Genomic DNA, 23,287 nt, shown 5'->3' with positions numbered 1-23,287 from the left:
GTTCAGTATTGATTATTGTGAAGTAGGCAGAAAAGAAAATTAAGATAAAGTTAACCTGAACTATTTAAAAATTATATCATTCAATTTTAGAACTTGAAAGGACCTAAAAATAATCCAGTCAAGTCCCCTTATTTTACAGATGTGGAAACAGACACCCAGAGAAAGTATAAGAATTTTTGCCCAAGTTTACACAGACAGCAGTAGCACAGTTTGGAATCAAATTCAGATTTCTCTCCTAGCTCCCTGCTGGCTGCAATTCCACCACCAACCTTTGGAAATGTACTAACACTCTTGCCCCTTCTGTCATATCGTAGAGGTAAGGGCAGCATGGTGGTTAGGTGTCCTGTCCCTTTTCAAAAATTATATTTAATAGAAAACCCAGAGATGATGGTAATGACAGAGGGAATGTCCCCAGGCCTCAAGTGGTATTGTGACAGCCATTATTTATTTCCACTCATTCCATTTGAACAATGTGATACATATTGTCCAACCCCACTAAAACTCCAGGGTTAAATACCATATGGAGGGCTTCCCTGGTGGCACAGTGGTTAAGAATCTGCCTGCTAATGCAGGGTACACGGGTTCGAGCCCTGGTCTGGGAAGATCCCACATGCCGCGGAGCAACTAGGCCCGTGAGCCACAACTACTGAGCCTGCGTGTCTGGAGCCTGTGCTCCGCAACAAGAGAAGCCGCGATAATGAGAGGCCCGCGCACCGCAATGAAGAGTGGCCCCCACTTGCCACAACTAGAGAAAGCCCTCGCACCGAAATGAAGACCCAACACAGCCATAAATAAATAAATAAATAAATAAATAAATAAATAAAAATAAATAAATAATTAAAATTAAAAAAAATACCATATGGAAAGGTAACCCAGAGCCTTCTTAATCACACTACGCTGCAAGGTCTATTACTATCAGTAGGAAGAGCCAGAGTGCTGAGCTAGCTGTCACAGGTGGCTGAGTGAAGGGGAAATCAAATAATATGTCAAGATAAGTGAAGGGCCCACTGTTTATTGAAGGTTATGGCTGGCAATGACTAATACAATCACTTTTCCCTTGAACAGATTCAGGTTCAAAATGTAGCTTCAGTTACCTCTAAAATGAAAGGAATGTTCAGAGTTCTATCGCCACTTCCATGTACTTAGACCATTACCAAATGAATGTTCTCCTTTCCCTTTCCCTGCTTTCCTTCAGACTCCAGCACTGTGTGTGGAAAGACAGCCCTCAGGTCATGAGGCTGAGCTGAGGAGGAATACTACCCCAAAGTATCCTGGGAAATGCTGGACCAGAACTATTGCTGTCTGTTACTTCTTTGCTAAACCACTCATCTTGCAAAACCAACGAGGTGGGAGGGAGACGCAAGAGAAGGAGATATGGGGATATATGTATATGTATAGCTGATTCACTTTGTTATAAAGCAGAAACTAACACACCATTGTAAAGCAATTATACCCCAAAAAAGATGTTAATTAATTAATTAATTAATTTAAAAAATGAGTTCAGAGACTCAATTGTTGTACAGAACATCCCAGTACTCTGGTTAAAAATGTTTTTGTGAGATAACTTCCTTTTTACTCCCTATATAATGCCATCTGACTTTAACAACTAGAAATATTATTTATTCAAATGGAAGCTTGCTTACTTTATGACATTGACATAAAATAGTTACATGGCTAAAGTTAGAATGGCTCCACCCAAAGATTCTGCAAAATCTTGTTTAGTGTAGTGAGGACCATAATGACATTCTTATTAGTAAATACAATACATATTTTAAAAACAAACAAAGCTGGTACCTCCTATTTTCTTAAAAATGGCATTGATGATATTCTTCCTCCAGTGGATTATGGAACAGAGAGGTCTAGATAAGAGTAAAAGCAGCCCCTTAGTGGAGTAGCGTGGACCTCTCAAAGCGGTTATTTGTCATTCACATCAAGCCTGAGCAAGTATTTGGGTTAGTTTTATGTGTCAAAACCAAAGGGGAAGGCTTAGCAAAAACATTGTCTCTTGCTCCGAATAAGGCAGGCTGAGGAGATGTACATCATTTCGCTCACACACTGAACTCCCCTCCCTTTTGTTCCTGCTTCTCCCCTGCTTGGAGCTGACTCCTCCTTCCTGCAGCTCTGAGGATCACAGGCTGATTGAAGAACACAGCGGTTCCGATGGGGAGCTGTGCTCAGTGACTCACTCTCTCTCTCATTCTCTCTCTGTGTCTCTGTCTCTGAACCGGCAAAGCTGAAAACTACCTGATAATCTCTCTGCCTTTGAATCCAGCTCTGGAACCAAGTGCATCATTTTACTGCTCTTAAAAACTGAATAGAGTTTGATTACCTCAAGCCAAAGCTGCTTTGCTCCGTAAGAAGGACCCGAAAGGACCCACACATCATTGTTTTTCAATCTACTTGAGGAGCTTTTGCTTTCATGCCTGAAACTTGCTGGTTTCAGGAGGGAGTTTTTGGTTTGTCTGTTTTTAATTGAAATGTTGAAAAGTTTCATATTGCTGCTTTAAGTGGAACCCATTTTAAAATATGGGTTGAGTCATATCTAAAGGAGACTTGTCTGACCATTTTCTGCCGGGACTGACTGGTGAACATCTTGAGGGAAACTTGGTAGGAGATAATGAGATCTAATCTGCAACTAACCGCCATGCTCAATTTTGAGAATATTTATAGACTCACTGAAAAAGAAATTAAATATTGACCAAGGATAATGTCTGTATTTCTCAGTAACTTATCAACAAATGACTCTAGCCTGTGGAAAGAAAATCATAATTCGACAGATCTTTTAAATCCGCCAGGAACCGTGAATATCTATCTTTTTTGCCTGACATGCTTAATGACTGTCGCAGCCCTGGCAGGCAGCATTTATTCACTAGTTTCCCTCATGAAAACGCGGAACAGAACTGTTGTGTCCATGCTTGTGGCGTCCTGGTCTGGGGATGATCTCATGAGCGTCTTGTCGGTGACCATCTTCATGTTTTTGCAGTGGCCAAATGAGGTCTCTGACTACTTCCAGTCTCTGTGCACCACCTCTGCCTTACTATATTTGTGCCAGGGCCTCTCGAGCAACTTGAAGGCGACTCTCTTAGTCTCCTACAACTTTTACACGATGCGCAGGGCTGTGGGGAGCCAGGCAGCCTCCAGGAGATCCGGCCAGGTGCTCGGCGTGGCGCTGACGGTGTGGGCAGCCAGCCTGCTGCTCTCGGCGCTTCCTCTGTGCGGCTGGGGCGCCTTTGTACGCACGCCTTGGGGCTGCCTGGCCGACTGCTCCAGCTCCTACGTGCTGCTGCTTTTCGCTGTGTACACTTCGGCCTTCGGACTCCTCGCCGGCCTCTCGGTCCCCCTCACTCACCAGCTGCTGTGTTCGGAGGAGCCGCCAAGACTCCACGCCAACTACCAGGAAATTTCCCGCGGAGCTTCCACTCCAGGGACCCCTTCAGCGGGGGTTGGCAGAGCGCTTTCCCTGTCCCCAGATGATGCCCCGGGCCCGGCCCTGCGGTGTTCTGGAGGATGCTCCCCGAGCTCGGACGCCGTGATTGGCCCGGGTCTGCCCGCGAGGGCAGGGCTGGGGCAGGGGCCGGGGCGCGCTGCTGCCGCTGTGGCTGGAGCCTGCAGGCGTGAGGACCGGGGGACTCTCTATGGCACCAGGAGCTTCACCGTGAGCGTAGCGCAGAAGCGCTTTTCTTTGATCTTAGCGATGACAAAAGTCACCCTTTGGCTGCCCATGATGGTAAAAGTGCGGTTGCTCACAGAGCGCGGGGTGGGGGGGGGGGGGGGCGGGTGGTGTGCCAGGCAGTATGAGTGCGTGTTGAGACCAGCGTCCCCGGTTTGGAGGGTCACCAGAGACGTGCAGAGGACTTACTCTTACGAATGTATCTCGCTTGGTTTTAGAGAAGCACTTGGAGGAAGGCCGTTCACGGGTAGGAGTAGCAGCCGCGAAGCCTTTGCTGCTAAGTGCTTCTCGGTTCAAAACTGGGGAGGAGGATGGGGAGCGCTTTCAGGCGCGGGAGACTTAGTTTTCCGAGATCGCTCATGGTCAAGGGTGTCCTTTTCTCTCGTAGCGATATCTGGGAGTATTCAGAAGAGAAGGGAGGTAGTAAAGAGGGTGTTTGCCCCCCAGTCTTCCGTCACGCCCTTCTCTCTGCTCCATTCCTCCCTCGTAAGGACGCCGCCCATCCCCAGCAGGGAGAGAGGAGAGGCGTGATCAGAAGTAGAGACAGCAGAAAGTAGACAAAACAGGCTTTTGTTCAAGCCTCCAGGAAAGAGCCCAGCTGAGAGGTGGCGGGTGGTGCCCTAGTGTGACAAGCATAACCTGGCAGAGGTGAGGGGCCAGGGATGTGACAAAGGACATCTGGAGTACCAGGTACAGGTTTCACACATGCTTGCCTGTTTTCTGGGATAGCGTTTTCCGTATTGTGACTGTGCTTCCCTGGTGGAAACTTGAGCTGGCAGCTAGCACAGACCAGGCTCTCAAGAGTGGAAACCCTCAAAGCCTGTGCAGTCTGGAGCAGCGGGCCTCCTCCCAAGGAATCCCAGTAGTACATCACCAAAACCGAGGATGCCAGCCCAGGAGTAGAGCTTCTGGCTCTCAGACAGGAAAGGGTCCTGGAGAAGGGAGCTGGGGCAGCATGTTTGAGAGAAAGGCTTGGCAAAATGGAAAATGTTATCCTAGGATAGGTCTGAAGCTCTCTGCTTTTGCAGATCCACATGGTGGTCCAGCACGTCGTGGGCTCTCAGAGCCTTCCCTTTGAGACGCTCAGCTTTCTGCTAACCCTCCTGGCCACCACTGTAACTCCAGTGTTTGTCTTGTCCAAACACTGGACACACTTGCCCTGTGGCTGCATCATCAACTGCAAGCAGAACACATATGCAGTGACGTCTGATGGGAAAAAACGTAAGTCCTGAACAGTGCAGAGGTTGGGAACAATATGCGTATGGTCACATACAGAAAGGTGGTCTATTGAGAGAGTTGCCTTAGTAGGGGATGAAGAGTCCAAGGACAAATGAAGTGGTAAATAAAGGGAAGAAATTATAATGTGAAACAATTATTAGCACAGTATTGGAGTAAGTTTTAAATGAGGCAAGTTTAAAACAACTCTGTGAACTGCTTGTACATTGAATAATTATTTTAGGTAAGAAAAAAAGAATTCATTCAACACAGCATGAAGTCAACAAAGGCCTTTAGGTGTTATATCTACCATAGCTCTTAGCCTAGAGTAGAAAATAACTCCCCTTCCCAAGTCTACGTATGAGAAGTCTGCATCTTTGAAAAGTTAAAAACTCATTATATTAAAGTTCATTATCGTTGAGTGGAAGAGTAAAGAAAAGCATTTTCTTTAGTTTGCTGCTTATATTCTTCCAGGGTTTTGGAAAGTTTTCAGAGTAAGCAATAGGAGTGACTAAAAACAGTTCCAAAACAAATTTTAAGTGTTTGCCTCTGCTTTTAGAAAACATATATATATATACACAAAACAACCCCACAAACACCTGTAATTTCAAAAAAGGACAAAGGTGGCAGAGTTTGTCAATGTATGTTCATGTATGAATCTAGCCATGCTGGTTATTTAAAAAAAAAAAAAAAAACTATGTTCTAAAGAGTACCTCTAGACCAGGAGTGCGGTCAATTATAAAACTCACTAGAGTGTAATTGTTCCTGTTCTGAGACAGGAACAGTTGAAGAATGACCTGTATATTTTGACTCTGCCAGGAAGGAAAAGGACATTTTTTTGTCATTCCAGACAAAAGATAGGATGTTCTACCATTTAATAAATCCAAGACTACGTTAGTGTATGCTGGATTAACTGTTCCATTAATTGTTCTTTGCTCAGAATAAGCAAGTAGATTATTCTTTAATAGAGAAGAAAGAGTAAATAAATAAAAACAGTCCATCTTAGACTATTTAGGGGTATGAAAACTGGAGACTATTAAAGAATATTCTGCAATCAATTCTTCAACAGGTTTATTTTATAAACATTAAGTAGTCATGAACTGGTCATTTTCCATGTATTCATGACATTTAATGTCTAGATAATTTTCAAATGACCAGAAGATTTTTTTTAGTGTTAAGGATGCCATGAAGTTTTATTGTTAATAGATGCCAAATTCATCTATGCCCTTAAAATAAAATAACCATGGAACTTGTAATAAGTATGTGCTTTTGGATATTAATATCCAGAGCAACAGTGACACAGAAAATTAATAATAAATCTTTTTGAACCACATAGAAGAACATAGAACATATAAAAATCACTTACAAGCCTGAAAGTTCTACCATTCTATCAAACATTAATATTTTGTCACTAAATTAATGAACTAACCCCATCTTATAGTATTTAAAATTGTGAGAGAGACAAGAAGAGTTTAGGGCAGTCATTTTTAAGAACTAAAGGGCACCTCTATCAGAGCTGAAAACAAAGCAATGCAACAGATCTATCACTATAAATGGTCTAGGAAGCACTCTATCTTATACTGCACAAAATAGAAGAAACTACAGCAGGCTAGCAGAATCAATAATCATGCTAATATCTCATGTTTGAAATTAGAACCATGCCTTTCAAGATCAAAATAATATTTTTCCTCTAAAATTATCGTTGCCCTTATTTGTATTTATTTTAAAATTTCAGGGAAGGTGTTGAAATGTGAGCTTAGAGAGGCATGGCTTCGAAAATAAAATGTTGTGAGAAATGTTAGTTTAAAATGGCTCCATTCTCTCTTTTTATTTTCTAACATCTTTATTGGAGTATAATTGCTTTACAATGGTGTGTTAGTTTCTGCTTTATAACAAAGTGAATCAGCTATACATATACATATATCCCCATATCTCCTCCCTCTTGCGTCTCCCTCCCACCCTCCCTATCCCACCCCTCTAAGTGGTCACAAAGCACCCAGCTGATCTCCCTGTGCTATGCGGCTGCTTCCCACTAGCGATCTATTTTACATTTGGTAGTGTATATATGTCCATGGCACTCTCTCACTTGATCCTAGGCTCTGCCACAGGAAAATTATAAGAATAAGAATGATGTACTTTCCTTGTCTGGAGGACGCCCCGTAAATTTTCCTATTGCTAGGATGACACAAAAACAGAATTTTGAAACTCCACAGATGGCTCATCCACAGGTGCGCAGGTGCTTGATCAGTTATAGTCTTTGATTCTATGTAGTCATAGTACTTTGATGGCTCCAGTTTCACATTTAAGCTTTTTCTCCTTAACAAATTAATATCGCCCTTTTACATTCTTTTGCTGAGAACTCCAGAAGCAAGAAAAGGAAAATATTTTTTCCTAACTCATATTTACCGTAGGTTCATTTTGGTGATGTAAGCATAATTCTACATCTCAGCTTCACTGTATGGATACTGAGAGACATGCAGCCAGAAAATGAATGTCAGTAATGGAAAATAATTTCCAGAAATAATAGTTCTCTCCTGTTTTCAACAATAATCTGCATTACTAGTGTCTCAAAACAAAAGTGGTTTAAAAAAAGATGGTTTTAACACAGAGGTCTCAGGTGGTAGACATATGGATTGGATATGGCTTTCAGACCCATTTGGTTTGCATGACATGATGTGTTCTTTTTTAAATTAAATAAACAGTTAAAATAAAATATTTTCTATAAAAATCAGATTTTCAGCTTCTGTTTTTGGACAAAGTCAAAGTATCTGGTGACATGTTACTCTGAAGAATTATGTATATTTATAAGCTGATATAATTACTTATGTCTAAAATTGTCATTAGTAAGATGTGATTAAAAGCAGAAGACTAGAGCTATTTCATGCCTTATCCAGGGTTTTGCTTTTCAGAGCAAATGTAACATTATACTTATTTTTCATAAGTGTACTATAGACTTCAAAAGACCCTGACTCTATTCTGATGGTCTTTAAGTTTCTTGTAAGTTACTAGTCAAATATTGTCAACTCTGTTATGTTGTTATAACCTATTACCTTCATTGGTTAGTCAGAATTTACCTCTAGTGTTAAGGAAAAGTCAATAACAAGAAATGTTTCTATTGGTTACATTTCATAATTAATGTACTTCCCTTAACTTAAAGATAGCACATCAGGGACATTCTGCTTCCATTAACAAATTTCTCTCATGGATCTGATTAGCAGTAAAGCAATTTCACATAGAGGTTAATGACTCCAATTCTGGAGTCAGCTTTAAATTAAAATCTCTTTACCAGGTAAGTAATCTTAGGTAGGTTTCTTCTGTCAGCCTCAGTTTTCTCAAATGCAAAATAGAACCAATATGCCTTTTATTATGTAGGGTTGTTGTTTTGTTAAATGTCATGACCTATGTGCATAACTGTCCCTGGAATGCTCTAGTTGCCCACTGTATCTTTCTCAATCACACTTCCTTCTCATAGCCTACCTCAGACTGCTTCTTGCACCCAGTGATGTGGAAGTAGATTCTCCATCGACACATTCTGCACAGTTCTTTAAAAACCTTACTCACTTTTTCTTTATATATTTCATAGTTATAATACACAGCTAATAAAATATATAGCCACAGATATCCATTTATATGATAAAATTGGGATTTTATGACAGTTTTTGTTTGCTTAATATCCTTGAATTGACCACTTGTCACTTTATAACTTTTTTTAGAGAAAAAGGAAACCCAACAATAACTAAAAAGTCCTTTTAGTTCCTTCAGCTTTCACACTATTAAAGTAAATTTAAAATTCTAATTTAATTTTACTGGACTATATTACTAGAAAAAGTTAAGTAGTACTATAAATGAAATAGTGTATAATGTTAACATCTGTTGCTACTTTTCCATTTTCTTTGAATAGAAATTTGTGTTTGTATCCTGGCTCAATGAATGTTTTGGCTCAAATAATGAATGATACCTATTAATTCTCTTTCAGTCAGCAGAATTGGTTTGTAAATCTTCAGTTCTGAGACAGTTTCAGTAATAGAATCAGCATATGAATGACATGAGGTTGTATTGTAAAATGAATCAAATTTTACCTGTTGTTCTCATAGAAATTTTATAGTTTTTAATAAATTTTTCCACTAAGGATAGCTAAATGTGTGCTATAAAACACAGAACTATCCAAGTAGAAAAAAGTTTTGAAATGAGCCATGTTTGAAAGATGAAAATCAAAACATTACATTGCATTTTGTCTACCATCTTGATATAGCTTCATTCTTAATACACAAAAAGTATCTAGTATTTAATGACGTTCACATACAACAATTGTATCACTTCTGTCACATTCTCATGTGTTATTCTGCTAAGACTTTATACAGTATTCACCAAATAGTAGTGCTATATGTAAGATACCATCATATTTCACCTGATTTAAACCATGGAAAGTTTTATGTGTTCCTGCTAAACTCATCTTGTAGTTAATCAGGTATAGACATGTTGTAAAGTGCTTCAGTTCACAGAAATATGTCTATATACTCTTCTTTACAATTCATTTCAAATTTATTCAGAAATGTACATATTATTTTTAAAAGTTTAAAAACTGTATTGTAGCATTATCTAATTTTTACTGTATGCATTTATAAACATATAAATGTCAGGAATGATATATATCAAAATATTTAAAGCAGTTATATCTGTTGTTGGTATTGCCAGCAGAATAGCTCAAGTAATATTAAGAGCTTTTTAATAATTAAGTTGTAGCAAAATAAAATTTATAAACAATGTATTTTATCCCCAAATAAAGAAATGTACAGATAATTGGTAGACTGATAGAGCTAAAACTAAAACTGAGTGGATATGAGACTATTCTAAATTATGGATAAATTTTTTACATAAAATTTCTTTAAAGACTTCAATGTTCTGGGGTTGTATGTATTTCAAGCCTTCCATTGTGTAAGTCAGAACAGTTAGGCCCAGAGTGATAAGATGGTTGAATTTGTGAGGCACAGTTGCTTTGCATAATTGACAAGAAGTAAACGAAGATAATTCAACTAATCAGGTTGAATTCACTTTCCTATTTTTATTCATTTTGTATATCCAAGCACTGTTTATATCTGTCTTCCTAATCATGTAATTTTGTTTTTGTTTTTACATAGCCAAGAGGAGATGCTTTGAATTCAATCTATCATTTCAACGAAGTTATGGAATTTATAAAATAGCACATGAAGATTACTATGATGATGATGAAAATTCAATATCCTATCACAATCTCATGAACTATGAGTGCAAAACTACAAAAAACTCTCAGAGAGACTCTCATAATATATTCAATGCCATAAAGGTGGAAATCAGCACCACACCCTCTCTGGACAGCTCCACACTAAAAGGCATCAACAAATGCACAAACACTGATATTATAGATGCTAAACAGGATTCCCACAATGAAAAAGGTGTTGATCCACTGCTCTCTGAAAAAACAGAAGGTGATATTAAATATGACGAAAGCACCCTTTTGGAAGGGCCAGAAAGAAGACTTTCTCATGAGGAGAGTCAGAAACCAGACCTTTCAGACTGGGAATGGTGTAGGAGTAAATCAGAAAGAACCCCTCGTCAGGTACAGTAAAGGTTGTTATTCCTCTTAAATTAAAAGTGAGACCAAATATGACAGCATGCAAAAAAATTATCCATTGCTTATTTCATTCATCCAACTCCAAGGTTATCGTCACTTAACTCAATTAATTTCCATAATACTAAATTTTATTTCAAAGTGTCTTTTTCAATTTTTTTAATTAGTTCTGCACTTTCAGTCAAATTCTATGTATTTTGGAATTGGCAGAGCTAAACAGGATCTTTGATACGAACCTCTATTTTAACCTCAAGTAATCTGTGTAAATTCAGACTAGACTCTCAAAACTTATTTCAAATTAGTAAACTTGTAGGTTTTATATTTTTTCTTCACCTAGAAAGTTTACACAAGTGTCCAAAAGAGGTTTTGGGGCATATGTTTATACAGCTACTGGTAAACAGGTAGTCCTTTTGCAACGCTACTATTCACATAGCTTGCCTATTAGTCTTTTTTTTCTTTTGAATTTTATTTCTTTATTTTTTTATACAGCAGGTTCTTTTTTTTAAACATCTTTATTAGAATATAATTGCTTTACAATGGAGTCTTAGTTTGTGCTGTATAACAAAGTGAATTAGCTATACATATACATACATCTCCATATCACCTCCCTCTTGCATCTCCCTCCCATCCTCCCAATCCCACCCTGCTAGGTGGACACAAAGCACCGAGCTGATCTCCCTGTGCTATGCAGCTGCTTCCCACTAGCTAGCTATTTTACATTTGTTAGTGAATATATGTCCATGCCACTCTCTCACTTCATCCCAGCTTACCCTTCCCCCTCCCCATGTCCTGCAGTCCATTCTCTATGTCTGTATCTTGATTCCTGTCCTGCCCCTAGGTTCTTCAGAATCTTTTTTTTTTTTTAGATTCCATATAGATGTGTTAGCATACAGAATTTGTTTTTCTCTATCTGACTTACTTTACTCTGTATGACAGTCTCTAGATCCATCCACCTCACTACAAATAACTCAATTTCATTTCTTTTTATGGCTGAGTAATATTCCATTATATATATGTGCCACAACTTCTTTATCCATTCGTCTGTCAGTGGACACTTACATTGCTTCCATGTCCTGGCTATTGTAAATAGAGCTGCAATGAACATTGTGGTACATGACCCTTTTGAATTATGGTTTTCTCAGGGTATATGCCAGGGGTGGGATTGCTGGGTGGTATGATAGTTCTATTTTTAGATTTTAAGGAATCTCCCTACTGGCTGAATCAACTTACATTCGCACCAACACTGCAAGAGGGCTCCCTTTTCTCCACACCCTCTCCAGAATTTACTATTTGTAGATTTTTTGATGATGGCCATTCTGACTGGTGTGAGGTGATACCTCATTGTAGTTTTGATTTGCATTTCTCTAATGCTTAGTGATGTTGAGCATTCTTTCATGTGTCTGTTGGTGATCTGTATATATTCTTTGGAGAAATGTCTATTTAGGTCTTCTGCCCATTTTTGGATTGGGTCCTTTGTTTTTTTGATATTGAGCTGCATGAGCTGCTTGTATATTTTGGAGATTAATCCTTTGTCAGTTGCTTCGTTTCCAAATATTACTCCCATTCTGAGGGTAGTCTTTTCACCTTGTTTAAGGTTTCCTTAGCTGTGCAAAAGCTTTTAAGTTTCATTAGGTCCCATTTGTTTATTTTTGTTTTTATTTGCATTTCTCTAGGAGGTGGGTCAAAAAGGATCTTTCTGAGATTGATCTCATGGAGTGTTCTGCCTATGTCTTCCTATAAGAGTTTTATAGTGTCTGGCCTTCCATTTAGTCTTCAATCCATTTTGAGTTTATTTTTATGTGTGGTGTTAAGGAGTGTTCTAATTTCATTCTTTTACATGTAGCTGTCCAGTTTTCCCAGCACCACTTCTTGAAGAAGCTGTCCATTCTTCATTGTATATTCTTGCCTCCTTTATCAAAGATAAGGTGACCATATGTGCACGGGTTTATCTCTGGGCTTTCTGTCCTGTTCCATTGATCTATATTTCTGGTTTTGTGCCAGTACCACACTGTCTTGATTACTGTAGCTTTGTAGTATAATCTGAAGTCAGGGAGCCTGATTCCTCCAGCTCCATTTTTCTTTCTCAAGATTGCTTTGGCTATTTGGGGTCTTTTGTGTTTCTATACAAATTGTGAAATTTTTTGTTCTAGTCCTGTGAAAAATGCCATTGGTAGTTTGATAGGGATTGCATTGAATCTGTAGATTGCTTTGGGTAGTAGAGTCATTTTCACAATGTTGACTCTTCCAATCCAAGAACATGGTATATCTCTCCATCTATTTGTATCATCTTTAATTTCTTTCACCAGTGTCTTATAGTTTTCTGCATACAGGTCTTTTGTCTCCTTAGGTAGGTTTATTACTAGGTATTTTATTCTTTTTGTTGCAATGGTAAATGGGAGTGTTTCCATAATTTCTCTTTCAGATTTTTCATCATTAGTGTATAGGAATGCAAGAGATTTCTGTGCATTAATTTTGTATCCTGCTACTTTACCAAATTGATTGATTAGCGCTAGTAGTTTTCTGGTGGCATCTTTAGGGTTCTCTATGTATAGTATCATGTCATCTGCAAACAGTGACAATTTACGTCTTCTTTTTTGATTTGGAACCCTTTTATTTCTTTTTCTTCTATTATTGCTGTGGCTAAAACTTCCAAAACTATGTTGAATAATAGTGGTGAGAGTGGGCAACCTTGTCTTGTTCCTGATCTTAGTGGAAATGGTTTCAGTTTTTCACCATTGAGAATGATGTTGGCTGTGGGTTTGTCATTTATGGCCTTTATTATATTGAGGTAAGTTCACTCTATGCCTACTTTCTGGAGAGTTTTTATCATAAATTGGTGTTGAATTTTCTCAAAAGCTTTTTCTACATCTTCTGAGATGATCATATGGATTTTCTCCTTCAATTTGTTAATATGGTTTATCATATTGATTGATTTGCGTATATTGAAGAATCCTTGCACTCCTGGGATAAACCCCACTTGCTCATGGTGTATGATCCTTTTAATGTGCTGTTGGATTCTGTTTGCTAGTATTTTATTGAGGATTTTTGCATGTTCATCAGTGATACTGGCCTGTAGTTTTCTTTTTTTGTGGCATCTTTGTCTGGTTTTGGTATCAGGGTGATGGTGGCCTTGTAGAATGAGTTTGGGAGTGTTCCTCCCTCTGCTATATTTTGGAAGAGTTTGAGAAGGATAGGTGTTAGCTCTTCTCTAAATGTTTGATAGAATTCACCTGTGAAGCCATCTGTCCTGGCCTTTTGTTTGTTGGAAGATTTTTAATCACAGTTTCAATTTCAGTGCTTGTGATTGGTCTTTTTTTATTTTCTATTTCTTCCTGGTTCAGTCTCGGGTGGCTGTGCTTTTCTAAGAATTTGTCCATTTCTTCCAGGTTGTCCGTTTTATTGGCATATAGTTGCTTGTAGTAATCACTCATGATCCTTTGTATTTCTGCAGTGTCAGTTGTTACTTCTCCTTTTTCATTTCTGATTCTATTTATTTGGGTCTTCTCCCTTTTTTTTCTTGATGAGTCTGGCTAATGGTTTATCAATTTTGTTTATCTTCTCAAAGAACCAGCTTTTAGTTTTATTGATCTTTGCTCTTGTTTCCTTCATTCTTTTTCATTTATTTCTGATCTGATCTTTATGATTTCTTTCCTTCAGCTAACTTTGGGGGTTTTTTCTCCTTCTTTCTCTAATTGCTTTAGGTATAAGGTTAGGTTGTTTATTTGAGATATTTCTTGTTTCTTGAGGTAGGATTGTATTGCTATAAACTTCCCTCTTAGAACTGCTTTTGCTGCATCCCATAGGTTTTGGTTCGTTGTGATTTCATTGGCATTTGTTTCTAGGTATTTTTTGATTTCTTCTTTGATTTCTTCAGTGATCTCTTGGTTATTTAGTAGTGTATTGTTAAGCCTCCATGTGTTTGTATTTTTTACAGATTTTTTCCTGTAATTGATATCTAGTCTCATAGCGTTGTGGTCGGAAAAGCTATTTGATACAATTTCAATTTTCTTAAATTTACCAAGGCTTGATTTGTGACCCAAGATATGATCTATTCTGGAGAATGTTCTATGAGCACTTGAGAAGAAAGTGTAATCTGCTGTTTTTGGATGCAATGTCCTATAAATATCAATTAAGTCCATCTTGTTTAATGTGTCATTTAAAGCTTGTGTTTCTTTTTTTATTTTCATTTTAGATGATCTATCCTTTGGTGAAAATGGGGTGTTAAAGTCCCCTACTATGATTGTGTTACTGTCGATTTCCCCTTTTATGGCTGTTAGCATTTGCCTTATGTATTGAGGTGCTCCTATGTTGGGTGCATAAATATTTACAATTGTTATATCTTCTTCTTGGATTGATCCCTTGATCATTATGTAGTGTCCTTCTTTGTCTCTTGTAAAAGTCTTTATTTTAAAGTCTATTTTGTCTGATATGAGAATTGCTACTCCAGCTTTCTTTTGATTTCCATTTGCATGGAATATCTTTTTCCATCCCCTCCCTTTCAGTCTGTATGAGTTCCTAGGTCTGAAGTGGATCTCTTGTAGACAGCATATGTACGGGTCTTGTTTTTATATCCATTCAGCCAGTCTGTGTCTTTGGGTTGGAGCGTTTAATCCATTTACATTCAAGGTAATTATCAATATGTATGTTCCTATTACCATTTTCTTAATTGTTTTGGGTTTGTTATTGTAAGTCTTTTCCTTCTCTTGTGTTTCCTGCCTAGAGAAGTTCCTTTAGCATTTGTTGTAGAGCTGGTTTGGTGGTGCTGAATTCTCTTAGCTTTTGCTTATCTGTAAAGATTTTAATTTCTCTGTCAAATCTGAATGAGATCCTTGTTGGGTAGAGTCATCTTGGTTGTAGGCTTTTCCCTTTCATCACTTTAAATATGTCCTGCCACTCCCTTCTGGCTTGCAGAGTTTCTGCTGAAAGATCAGCTGTTAACCTTATGGGGATTCCCTTGTTTGTTATTTGTTGCTTTTCCCTTGTTGTTTTTACTATTTTTTCTTTGTATTTAATTTCTGATAGTTTGATTAATATGTGTCTTGGAGTGTTTCTCCTTGGATTTATTCTGTATGGGACTCTCTGCGCTTTCTGGACCTGATTGACTATTTCCTTACCCATATTTGGGAAGTTTTCAACTGTAATCTCTTCAAATATTTTCTCAGTCCCTTTTTTTTCTCTTCATCCTTTGGGACCCCTATAATTCGAATGTTGGTGCATTTAATGTTGCCCAGAGACCTCTGAGATTGTCCTCAATTCTTTTCATTCTTTTTTCTCTATTCTTCTCTGTGGTAGTTATTTCCACTATTTTATCTTCCAGGTCACTTATCCATTCTTCTGCCTCAGTTATTCTGCTATTGATTCCTTCTAGAGAATGTTTAATTTCATTTATTGTATTGTTCATCATTGTTTGTTTGCTCTTTAGTTCTTCTAGATCCTTGTTAAACATTTCTTGTATTTTCTCCATTCTATTTCCAAGATTTTTGATCATCTTTTCTATCATTACTCTGAATTCTTTTTTAGGTAGCCTGCCTATTTCCTCTTTTTTTTTTTTTTTGATCTGGCGGGTTTTTACCTTGCTCCTTCCTCTGCTGTGTATTTCTCTGTCTTCTCATATTGCTTAACTTACTGTGTTTGGGTTCTACTTTTCGCAGGCTGCAGGTTTGTAGTTCCCGTTGTTTTTGGTGTCTGCTCCCAGTGGGTAAGGTTGGTTCAGTGGGTTGTCTAGGCTTCCTGGTGGAGGGGACTGGTGCCTGTGGTCTGGTGTGTGAGGCTGGATCTTGTCTTTTTGGTGGGCAGGACCACATTCGGTGGTGTGTTTTGGGGTGTCTGTGGCCTTATTATGATTTTAGGCAGCCTCTCTGCTAATGGATGGGTTTGTGTTCCTGTCTTACTAGTTATTTGGCATAGGGTATCCATCAGTGTAGCTTGCTGGTCGTTGAGCAGAGCTGGGTCTTAGCGTTGAGATGGAGATCTCTGGGAGAGCTTTTGCCATTTGATATTAAATGGGACCAGGAGGTCTCTGGTGGGCCAATGTCCTGAACTCGGCTCTCCCACCTCAGAGGCTCAGGCCTGACCCCCAGCCAGAGCACCAAGACCCTGTCAGCCACACGGCTCAGAAGAAAAGGGAGATAAAAAGAGAACGAAAAAAGAAAGAAAGAAAATAAAGTTATTAAAATAGAAAAAAATATTAAAAATAAAAAAGTAATAAAAAAAAAGAAAGAGAGAAAGGAAGAAGAGAGCAACCAAACCAAAAATCAAATCCACCAATGATAAGAAGCGCTAAAAAACTATAGTAAAAAAAACCGGGCAGTCAGAACCCTAGGACAAATGGCAAAAGCAAGGCTATACAGACAAAATCACACAAAGACGCATACACATGCACACTCACAAAAAGAGAAAAGGGAAAAAAATATATATATATAAAATGTAAAAAGGAAGAGAGCAACCAAATCAATAAACAAATCTACCAATGATAATAAGCTCTAAATACTAAACTAAGATAAACATAAAATCAGAAACAAATTAGATGCAGAAAGCAAACCCCAAGTCTACAGTTGCTCCCAAAGTCCACTGCCTCAATTTTGGGGTGATTTGTTTTCTATTCAGGTATTCCACAGTTGCAGGTACATCAAGTTGATTGTGGAGATTTAATCCGCTGCTCCTGAGGCTGCTGGGAGAGATTTCCCTTTTCTTTGTCCGCACAGCTCCTGGGGTTCAGCTTTGGATTTGGCCCCGCCTCTGCGTGTAGGTCTCCTGAGGGTGTCTGTTCCCCACCCAGATAGGACAGGGTTAAAGGAGCGGCTGATAAAGGGGCTCTGGCTCACTCAGTCCAGGGGGAGGGAGGGGTATGGAATGGGGGGGCGAGCCTGCAGCGGCAGAGGCCAGCATGACGTTGCAACAGGCTGAGGCACGCCATGTGTTCTCCCGGGGAAGTTGTCCCTGGATCACGGGACCCTGGCAGTGGCGGGCTGCACAGGCTCCCAGGAGGGGAAGTGTGGATAGTGACCTGTGCTTGCACACAGGCTTCTTGTTGGCTGCAGTAGCAGCCTTAGCGTTTCATGCCCGTCTCTGCGATCCGCGCCGATAGCCTCGGCTCACCCCCATCTCTGGAGCTCGTTTAGGCGGTGCTCTGAATCCCCTCTCCTCGCACACCCTGAAACAATGGTTTCTTGCCTCTTAGGCAGGTCCAGAGTTTTTCCCAGACTCCCTCCTGGCTAGCTGTGGTGCACTAGCCCCCTTCAGGCTGTGGTCCCGCAGCCAGCTGCATTCCTCTCCCTGGGATCTGAACTCCGAAGCCTGAGCCTCAGCTCCCAGCCCCCACCTGCCCCGGCGGGTGAGCAGACAAGCCTCTCAGGCTGGTGAGTGCTGGTCAGCACTGATCCTCTGTGTGGGAATCTCTCCGCTTTGCCCTCTGAACCCCTGTTGCTGCGCTCTCCTCCGTGACTCCGAAGCCTCCCCCACTGACCAACCCCCGTACCTGCCAGTGAATGAGCTTCCTAGTGTGTGGAAACTTTTCCTCCTTCACAGCTCCCTCCCAGAAGTGCAGGTCCCATCCCTATTCTTTTGTCCCTGTTTTTCCTTTTTTCTTTTGCCCTACCCAGGTATGTGGGGAGTTTCTTGCCTTTTGGGAAGTCTGAAGTCTTCTGCCAGCATTCAGTAGGTGTTCTGTAGGAGTTGTTCCACTTGTAGATGTAGTTTTGATGTATTTATGGGGAGGAAGGTGATCACCACGTCTTACTCCTCTGCCATCTTGAAGGCACCCCCCTACAGCAGGTTCTTATTAGTTACCTATTTTTTACCCATTAGTGTATGTATGTCAATCCCAATCTCCCAATTCATCACACCACCACAGCCACCCCCCGTTTCCCCTCTTGGTGTCTATACGTTTGTTCTCTACATCTGTGTTTCTATTTCTGCCCTGCAAACCAGTTCATCTGTATCATTTTTCTAGGTTCCACATATATGCGTTAATATACGATATTTGTTTCTCTCTTTCTGACTTACTTCACTCTGTATGACAGTATCTAGGTCCATCCACGTCTCTACAAATGACCCAATTTCGTTCCTTTTTATGGCTGAGTAATATTACATTGTATATATATACCACATCGTCTTTATCCATTTTGCCTATTAGTCTTGCTGGAATTAGTCCCTCTAATGCTCAGCAAGGAAAAAAAGATCTATTCCAGAATAGACCCAAGTCAATCTTTACAAAAACCCTGCTAAATGTTCCATCCTTTTAAGGATTGAAGAATAGTTATATAATTTTTAAAAATTTTTATTTATTTGTTTGTTTATTTATTTTGGCTGCGTTGGTTCTTCGTTGTTGTGTACAGGCTTCTGATTGCTGTAGCTTCTCTTGTTGCAGAGCATGGGCTCTAGGCACATGGGCTTCAGTAGTTGCAGCATGTGGGCTCCATAGTTGTAGCTCACGGGCTCCAGAGCACAGGCTCAGTAGTTGTGGCACACGGGCTTAGTTGCTCTGTGGCATGTGGGACTCTTCCTGGACCAGGTATCAAATCCATGTCCCCTGCATTGGCAGGCGGATTCTTAACCACTGCGCCACCAGGGAAGTCCCTATATGATGTTTTATAATGAAAGAATTTGTACCTTAAGCTCATCCCATTCTTTCCTAGATTTAAGCCTGCCTAGAATGATGAGGGGTACTTCTTATTTTATTGAAATTGTAGTGTGATATTGATATAAGATTGTTCTTTCCTCCAAACGCTCATACCTGATAATTAAAGTTGCCCTTGCGTTCCACACAATTGATTTACTAGGAAAAGATATCTTTTTCTACATGACTTAATGTAAATCAAAGTCCACTTGCCCCTAATCTCTGGAATCAAAACTATAGTTTTTCAAATATCTGCTAGTAATAGTGCAGTCATTGTTCACAAGTATGACCATCTAACACCAACTATGAATATGAACAGAATAATCTGAGATTTCCTTTATTCTCCTTGATTAATTAAAACTACTAGTTTTTCTTTGATATCACCAGTTTTAAAAGTTGGATAATAAAACAAAATGTACAAAATATATGATTAAAAATAATTATTCATAGTGTTTAGTGATTAGGTATCGCAAAAAAATCTAAATATTTGCTGTAAATTGCAAAATACAGTGAAAATTGTATTACTGACAGTATACACTGCTCAGTATCTTTAGAACAATATGATACCCCAGCTAAGAGGGGAATCCCTAGAATATCATCATCAATTTGTTCCTAAATAATCTAAACCTCCTGGTTTTCTTGCACTTAAAAATTAAGTAATATTATGAAGCATGTATGTGTGTGTATATCTCAGTAACTTGCAACTACAGTACCCTGTGTGCCACTCCCCTATTCCACCCTCATGCTCACCCCTTAGGGGTTTCAGCTGTCTTGAATCTTGCTCATGCTTTTTTGTTTTACCGTTTTAAGACAAATGAATGTATTTCTAACACAATATATTCCTTAGTTTGCTTATTTTGAGCTTTCTAAAGATGGTATCATTTCTGGGACTTCCTTTTTTTCCACTCAACATTGCTTTAAATGACTTCATTTTCTAATGTATTTTGTCAAAGCAGTGAGAAATGCCATCTGAGCTATCACAACGTACAGCCCTCATTTAAAAGTCTGAGTTATATTTTGGAGAATATAATCAATTAAACACATCTAGAAATATGTGAAAAGATCAGATACTGTTTACACATAAGCATATTGTCTTATGAGAATGGTGAAGCACAACTTACACACCTCTGTAAAACAAACAAACAAAAATGCTACATGGAAAGCACAAAATGTTTATCAATCCAGGTATCTTTCAACTACAAAGATTTGCTTATTAAGTATTAATATTTTAACATTTATGAAGGGCAAGTAGTTCAGGCAACTGATTTAAAATGATACTTGTAAAAAATGTTTAGTGGTTAAATAGATAATACGATATTCAGGAAAGGTAAAATTTATATTTTAAGAAACTAATTAAAATTAAATGAAATACTATCATAAATTTAAAACAACAGTAAGAAGTCCTTATGCCACAGGCTGATGTTATTGGTATGACTTTCCCTTAGCAAAATCACCTATGGACCTAAAGATTAACATTATAACAAAAATACATTTAGAGTTGAAAAGCTTATGACAACTTTTCTTCTGACCAAAGACTGGTTTTAACTCTTACCCTATTCTTCACCAACAGATATTTCATGGGAGTAGGTGGTGACTTAGAAAGCACTTTCTTTTCATCCTTTTCTTCCAAGTTCCTTCTTTGTTCTGAAAGCAAAGTTAGCTTATGTATCTTACAGTGATACAGTAAACTGATAGATACTGTAGTAACTCTCTGAAAACACTCTCTTTTTATTTTCTATGGTTGTACTTTCAAATATTTAGGCTCAGTTTATCAGTTCATATCTAATGGTACTACATTGAATTGCATATGTTTTTTGTTTTTAGGCTATAAAAAAAGCAGGTTTGATTTAAAATGTATTTAATGAGCCTTACTATATTTTTACAATACACATTGCTTAATTTTTTTTTGAGTTTATGTGAGTAAACAAATTCTCAGTATATCTTGTTGGAAATCCTGGTAGAAGTGAGAGTGTCAGATCAAGGTTAAGATATAAAGGAAATGGGAGTAGAATGGCTTCAGTAGGTTTAAATGTGATCCAATAAAATGTATCACAGGTGAGAGTGTTTGTAAGGCTAAAATTGTGTTACACTTAGCCACACAATCACTTCTTTTTGGACCCCTAGTAGGTAGAGTCCTAAGCAGTTTACTGTTTAAAAATTCAGAAAAAATAATCAGAAATGCCAGAGTTCTTCGGTTACAAAGTTTTAATGTGGTCGCCATGGTATGACTGTTCCTCAAGTGAAATAATGATTTTCCACAACCCCAAAGTTTTGTCATCTATGAATAAATAAAATTGTACTTATAAAATAATTTAGTAACTTATGGGAGATCACTCTAATTTTCTCTTTTAATACTAAGCTCATCAAGTTATCCATGGATCCCATTTTCTTTTGTTTTAATGTGTTGTATTAGAGCTCTAGAAACTCATTTATTACTGTAAATCAGAAGCAAAGATATGCTGTCACTATGTCACTTAGTCCCACTAATAATTCTGTATCATCATAGTATTTGAAAGATGAAAGGTCCTTCACTATGCCAGTAGAATATAGACAACCAGATTCTGAAAAAATCCTCCTCAAATGAGAGTCAAATGGGAGAAGTGATTGCTTTTGAATTAGCTACACACAAACCATTTAGTATAAGGATGAATAAACCAACAGAACTAACTTTACATCACTGAGGAATCAAAGAAATTTAATTTTTCTTCTAAGGAAAATGTTTTAACTATCTAAAATTAACTATCTAAAAATAGTTTTACAAATTAAAGTTTTGTTTGCTCACAGAGTTCAGGGGCAATATTGGTTTCTGTAATCTTTTTTTAATATTATTATTTCTTTAAATCCTTTTCGTAGAAAACTATAGAAATGCCTATCTAGATGATTTTGGGTTCTTTAGATCAGAGCTTCTCAAACTTTAATGTGCAAATAAGTCAAATGGGGATCTTGTTAAAATGTAGATTATGATTGAGTAGATCTGAGGTAGGGTCTGAGATTCTGCATTTCTGACAAACCCCCAGGTGACTGGTGCAAAATCAAAGTCCCATCCCAGACCTACAGAATCAGTAATGTGCATCTGAACCAACCCCAGTTTAAGTACTTAATTTAAGTACTTCTTTCTAAAATTTAAGAAGTACAGTTTTAACATCTAATCACTAGGAGATGGATACTAGTTTAAAGAGTGGGGCAAAATCAATCCTCTTCATTTAACATATGCCCCATAAAGTGAAATAAGACTTGAAGAAAATACCCCAGTACACATATCTCTTTCCTCTCCCTAAAAAAAGTGCATCTTCTCTTTTCATTTTAAAAAATAAATTGTTTTCCTGTGACACTGTCAGCATGATAATTGCAAATGCTGAAACTTGTTCTCTGAGTAATTTTTGACATTTTTAACTGAAGTGACAGTAGGAGAAAAACTTACTTATCACCTCCTATTTGTAGCCTCAAGGCAAAGATGTAGCCTCATCCTAACACAAAATGAGTGTTTGGAATATAGATATTTTATATTTAGCTACATCCGTTTGTTTGGAGTGGTTAGTTCCACTCACTGTTCAGAGACCTGAAAAATTGTTATACTGCTTTCTTTTTTCAAAACATTTATAATCTTTATTTTTTATGGTTATAAGGTAATATAATTATTGTAGAAAATTTAGAAATTGCTGATAAGCAAAGAAAAACACCCACTTCTAACCACCCAGAGTTAATCACTGTTTACATTTTATGCTATAAAACTTTAGGCTCTTTCCTAAGCATGTATTTTCACTTTTGACAAAAATGGGATCATATTGCATGTACTGTTTTGGAATCTGCTTTGTCCACTTAAGAGTATAATTTTCACCTGATTTAAATTGTTTGAGTCATTTGTGTGATTATCTGGTATAGTTTAGAATGGCTATTTAGAGTGTGGTTTAAAACTCATTCACAAATGTAAATTTGTTCTCAAGTATTTAAAGTCTTGAAAGTTGAAACTAAGGGAATGTCATTGTAAACTAATTTGAATATTTCATAACACATTTTGTGATCCTCACAGCATGTATCATTTGCTGAAATGAAGTAAAATTGAGCTAACTGTTCACTTTCTATGGATTCAAGGGGATTCGCATTGGATCAAAGCTTGTGTAGAATCCTATAATTCACTTTTTAAGCTAAGGATTCTGTTAATATCCTCAAAAAAGCC

General features: G+C 38.2%; 1 protein-coding gene across 1 annotated transcript in view; it reads left to right on the top strand.

Annotated features, from left to right (window-relative positions):
- Positions 1–858: 858 nt before the first annotated feature.
- Positions 859–23,287, top strand: part of GPR149 (G protein-coupled receptor 149) — an 84,470-nt gene continuing 62,041 nt past the window's right edge. The window contains exons 1-3 of the mRNA XM_082459555.1: positions 859–3,727; positions 4,699–4,891; positions 10,024–10,481. Of these exons, the coding sequence (XP_082315681.1) occupies positions 2,708–3,727; positions 4,699–4,891; positions 10,024–10,481 (1,671 nt within the window). The 5' untranslated portion in view covers positions 859–2,707. The remainder of the gene's footprint in view (positions 3,728–4,698; positions 4,892–10,023; positions 10,482–23,287) is intronic.

The sequence above is a fragment of the Balaenoptera physalus genome (assembly GCF_965194825.1).
Source record: "Balaenoptera physalus genome assembly, chromosome: 4".
Taxonomy (NCBI): domain Eukaryota; kingdom Metazoa; phylum Chordata; class Mammalia; order Artiodactyla; family Balaenopteridae; genus Balaenoptera; species Balaenoptera physalus.
The sequence above is the reverse complement of the archived record's forward strand: the minus strand, read 5'-3'. Positions and strand labels throughout refer to the sequence as shown.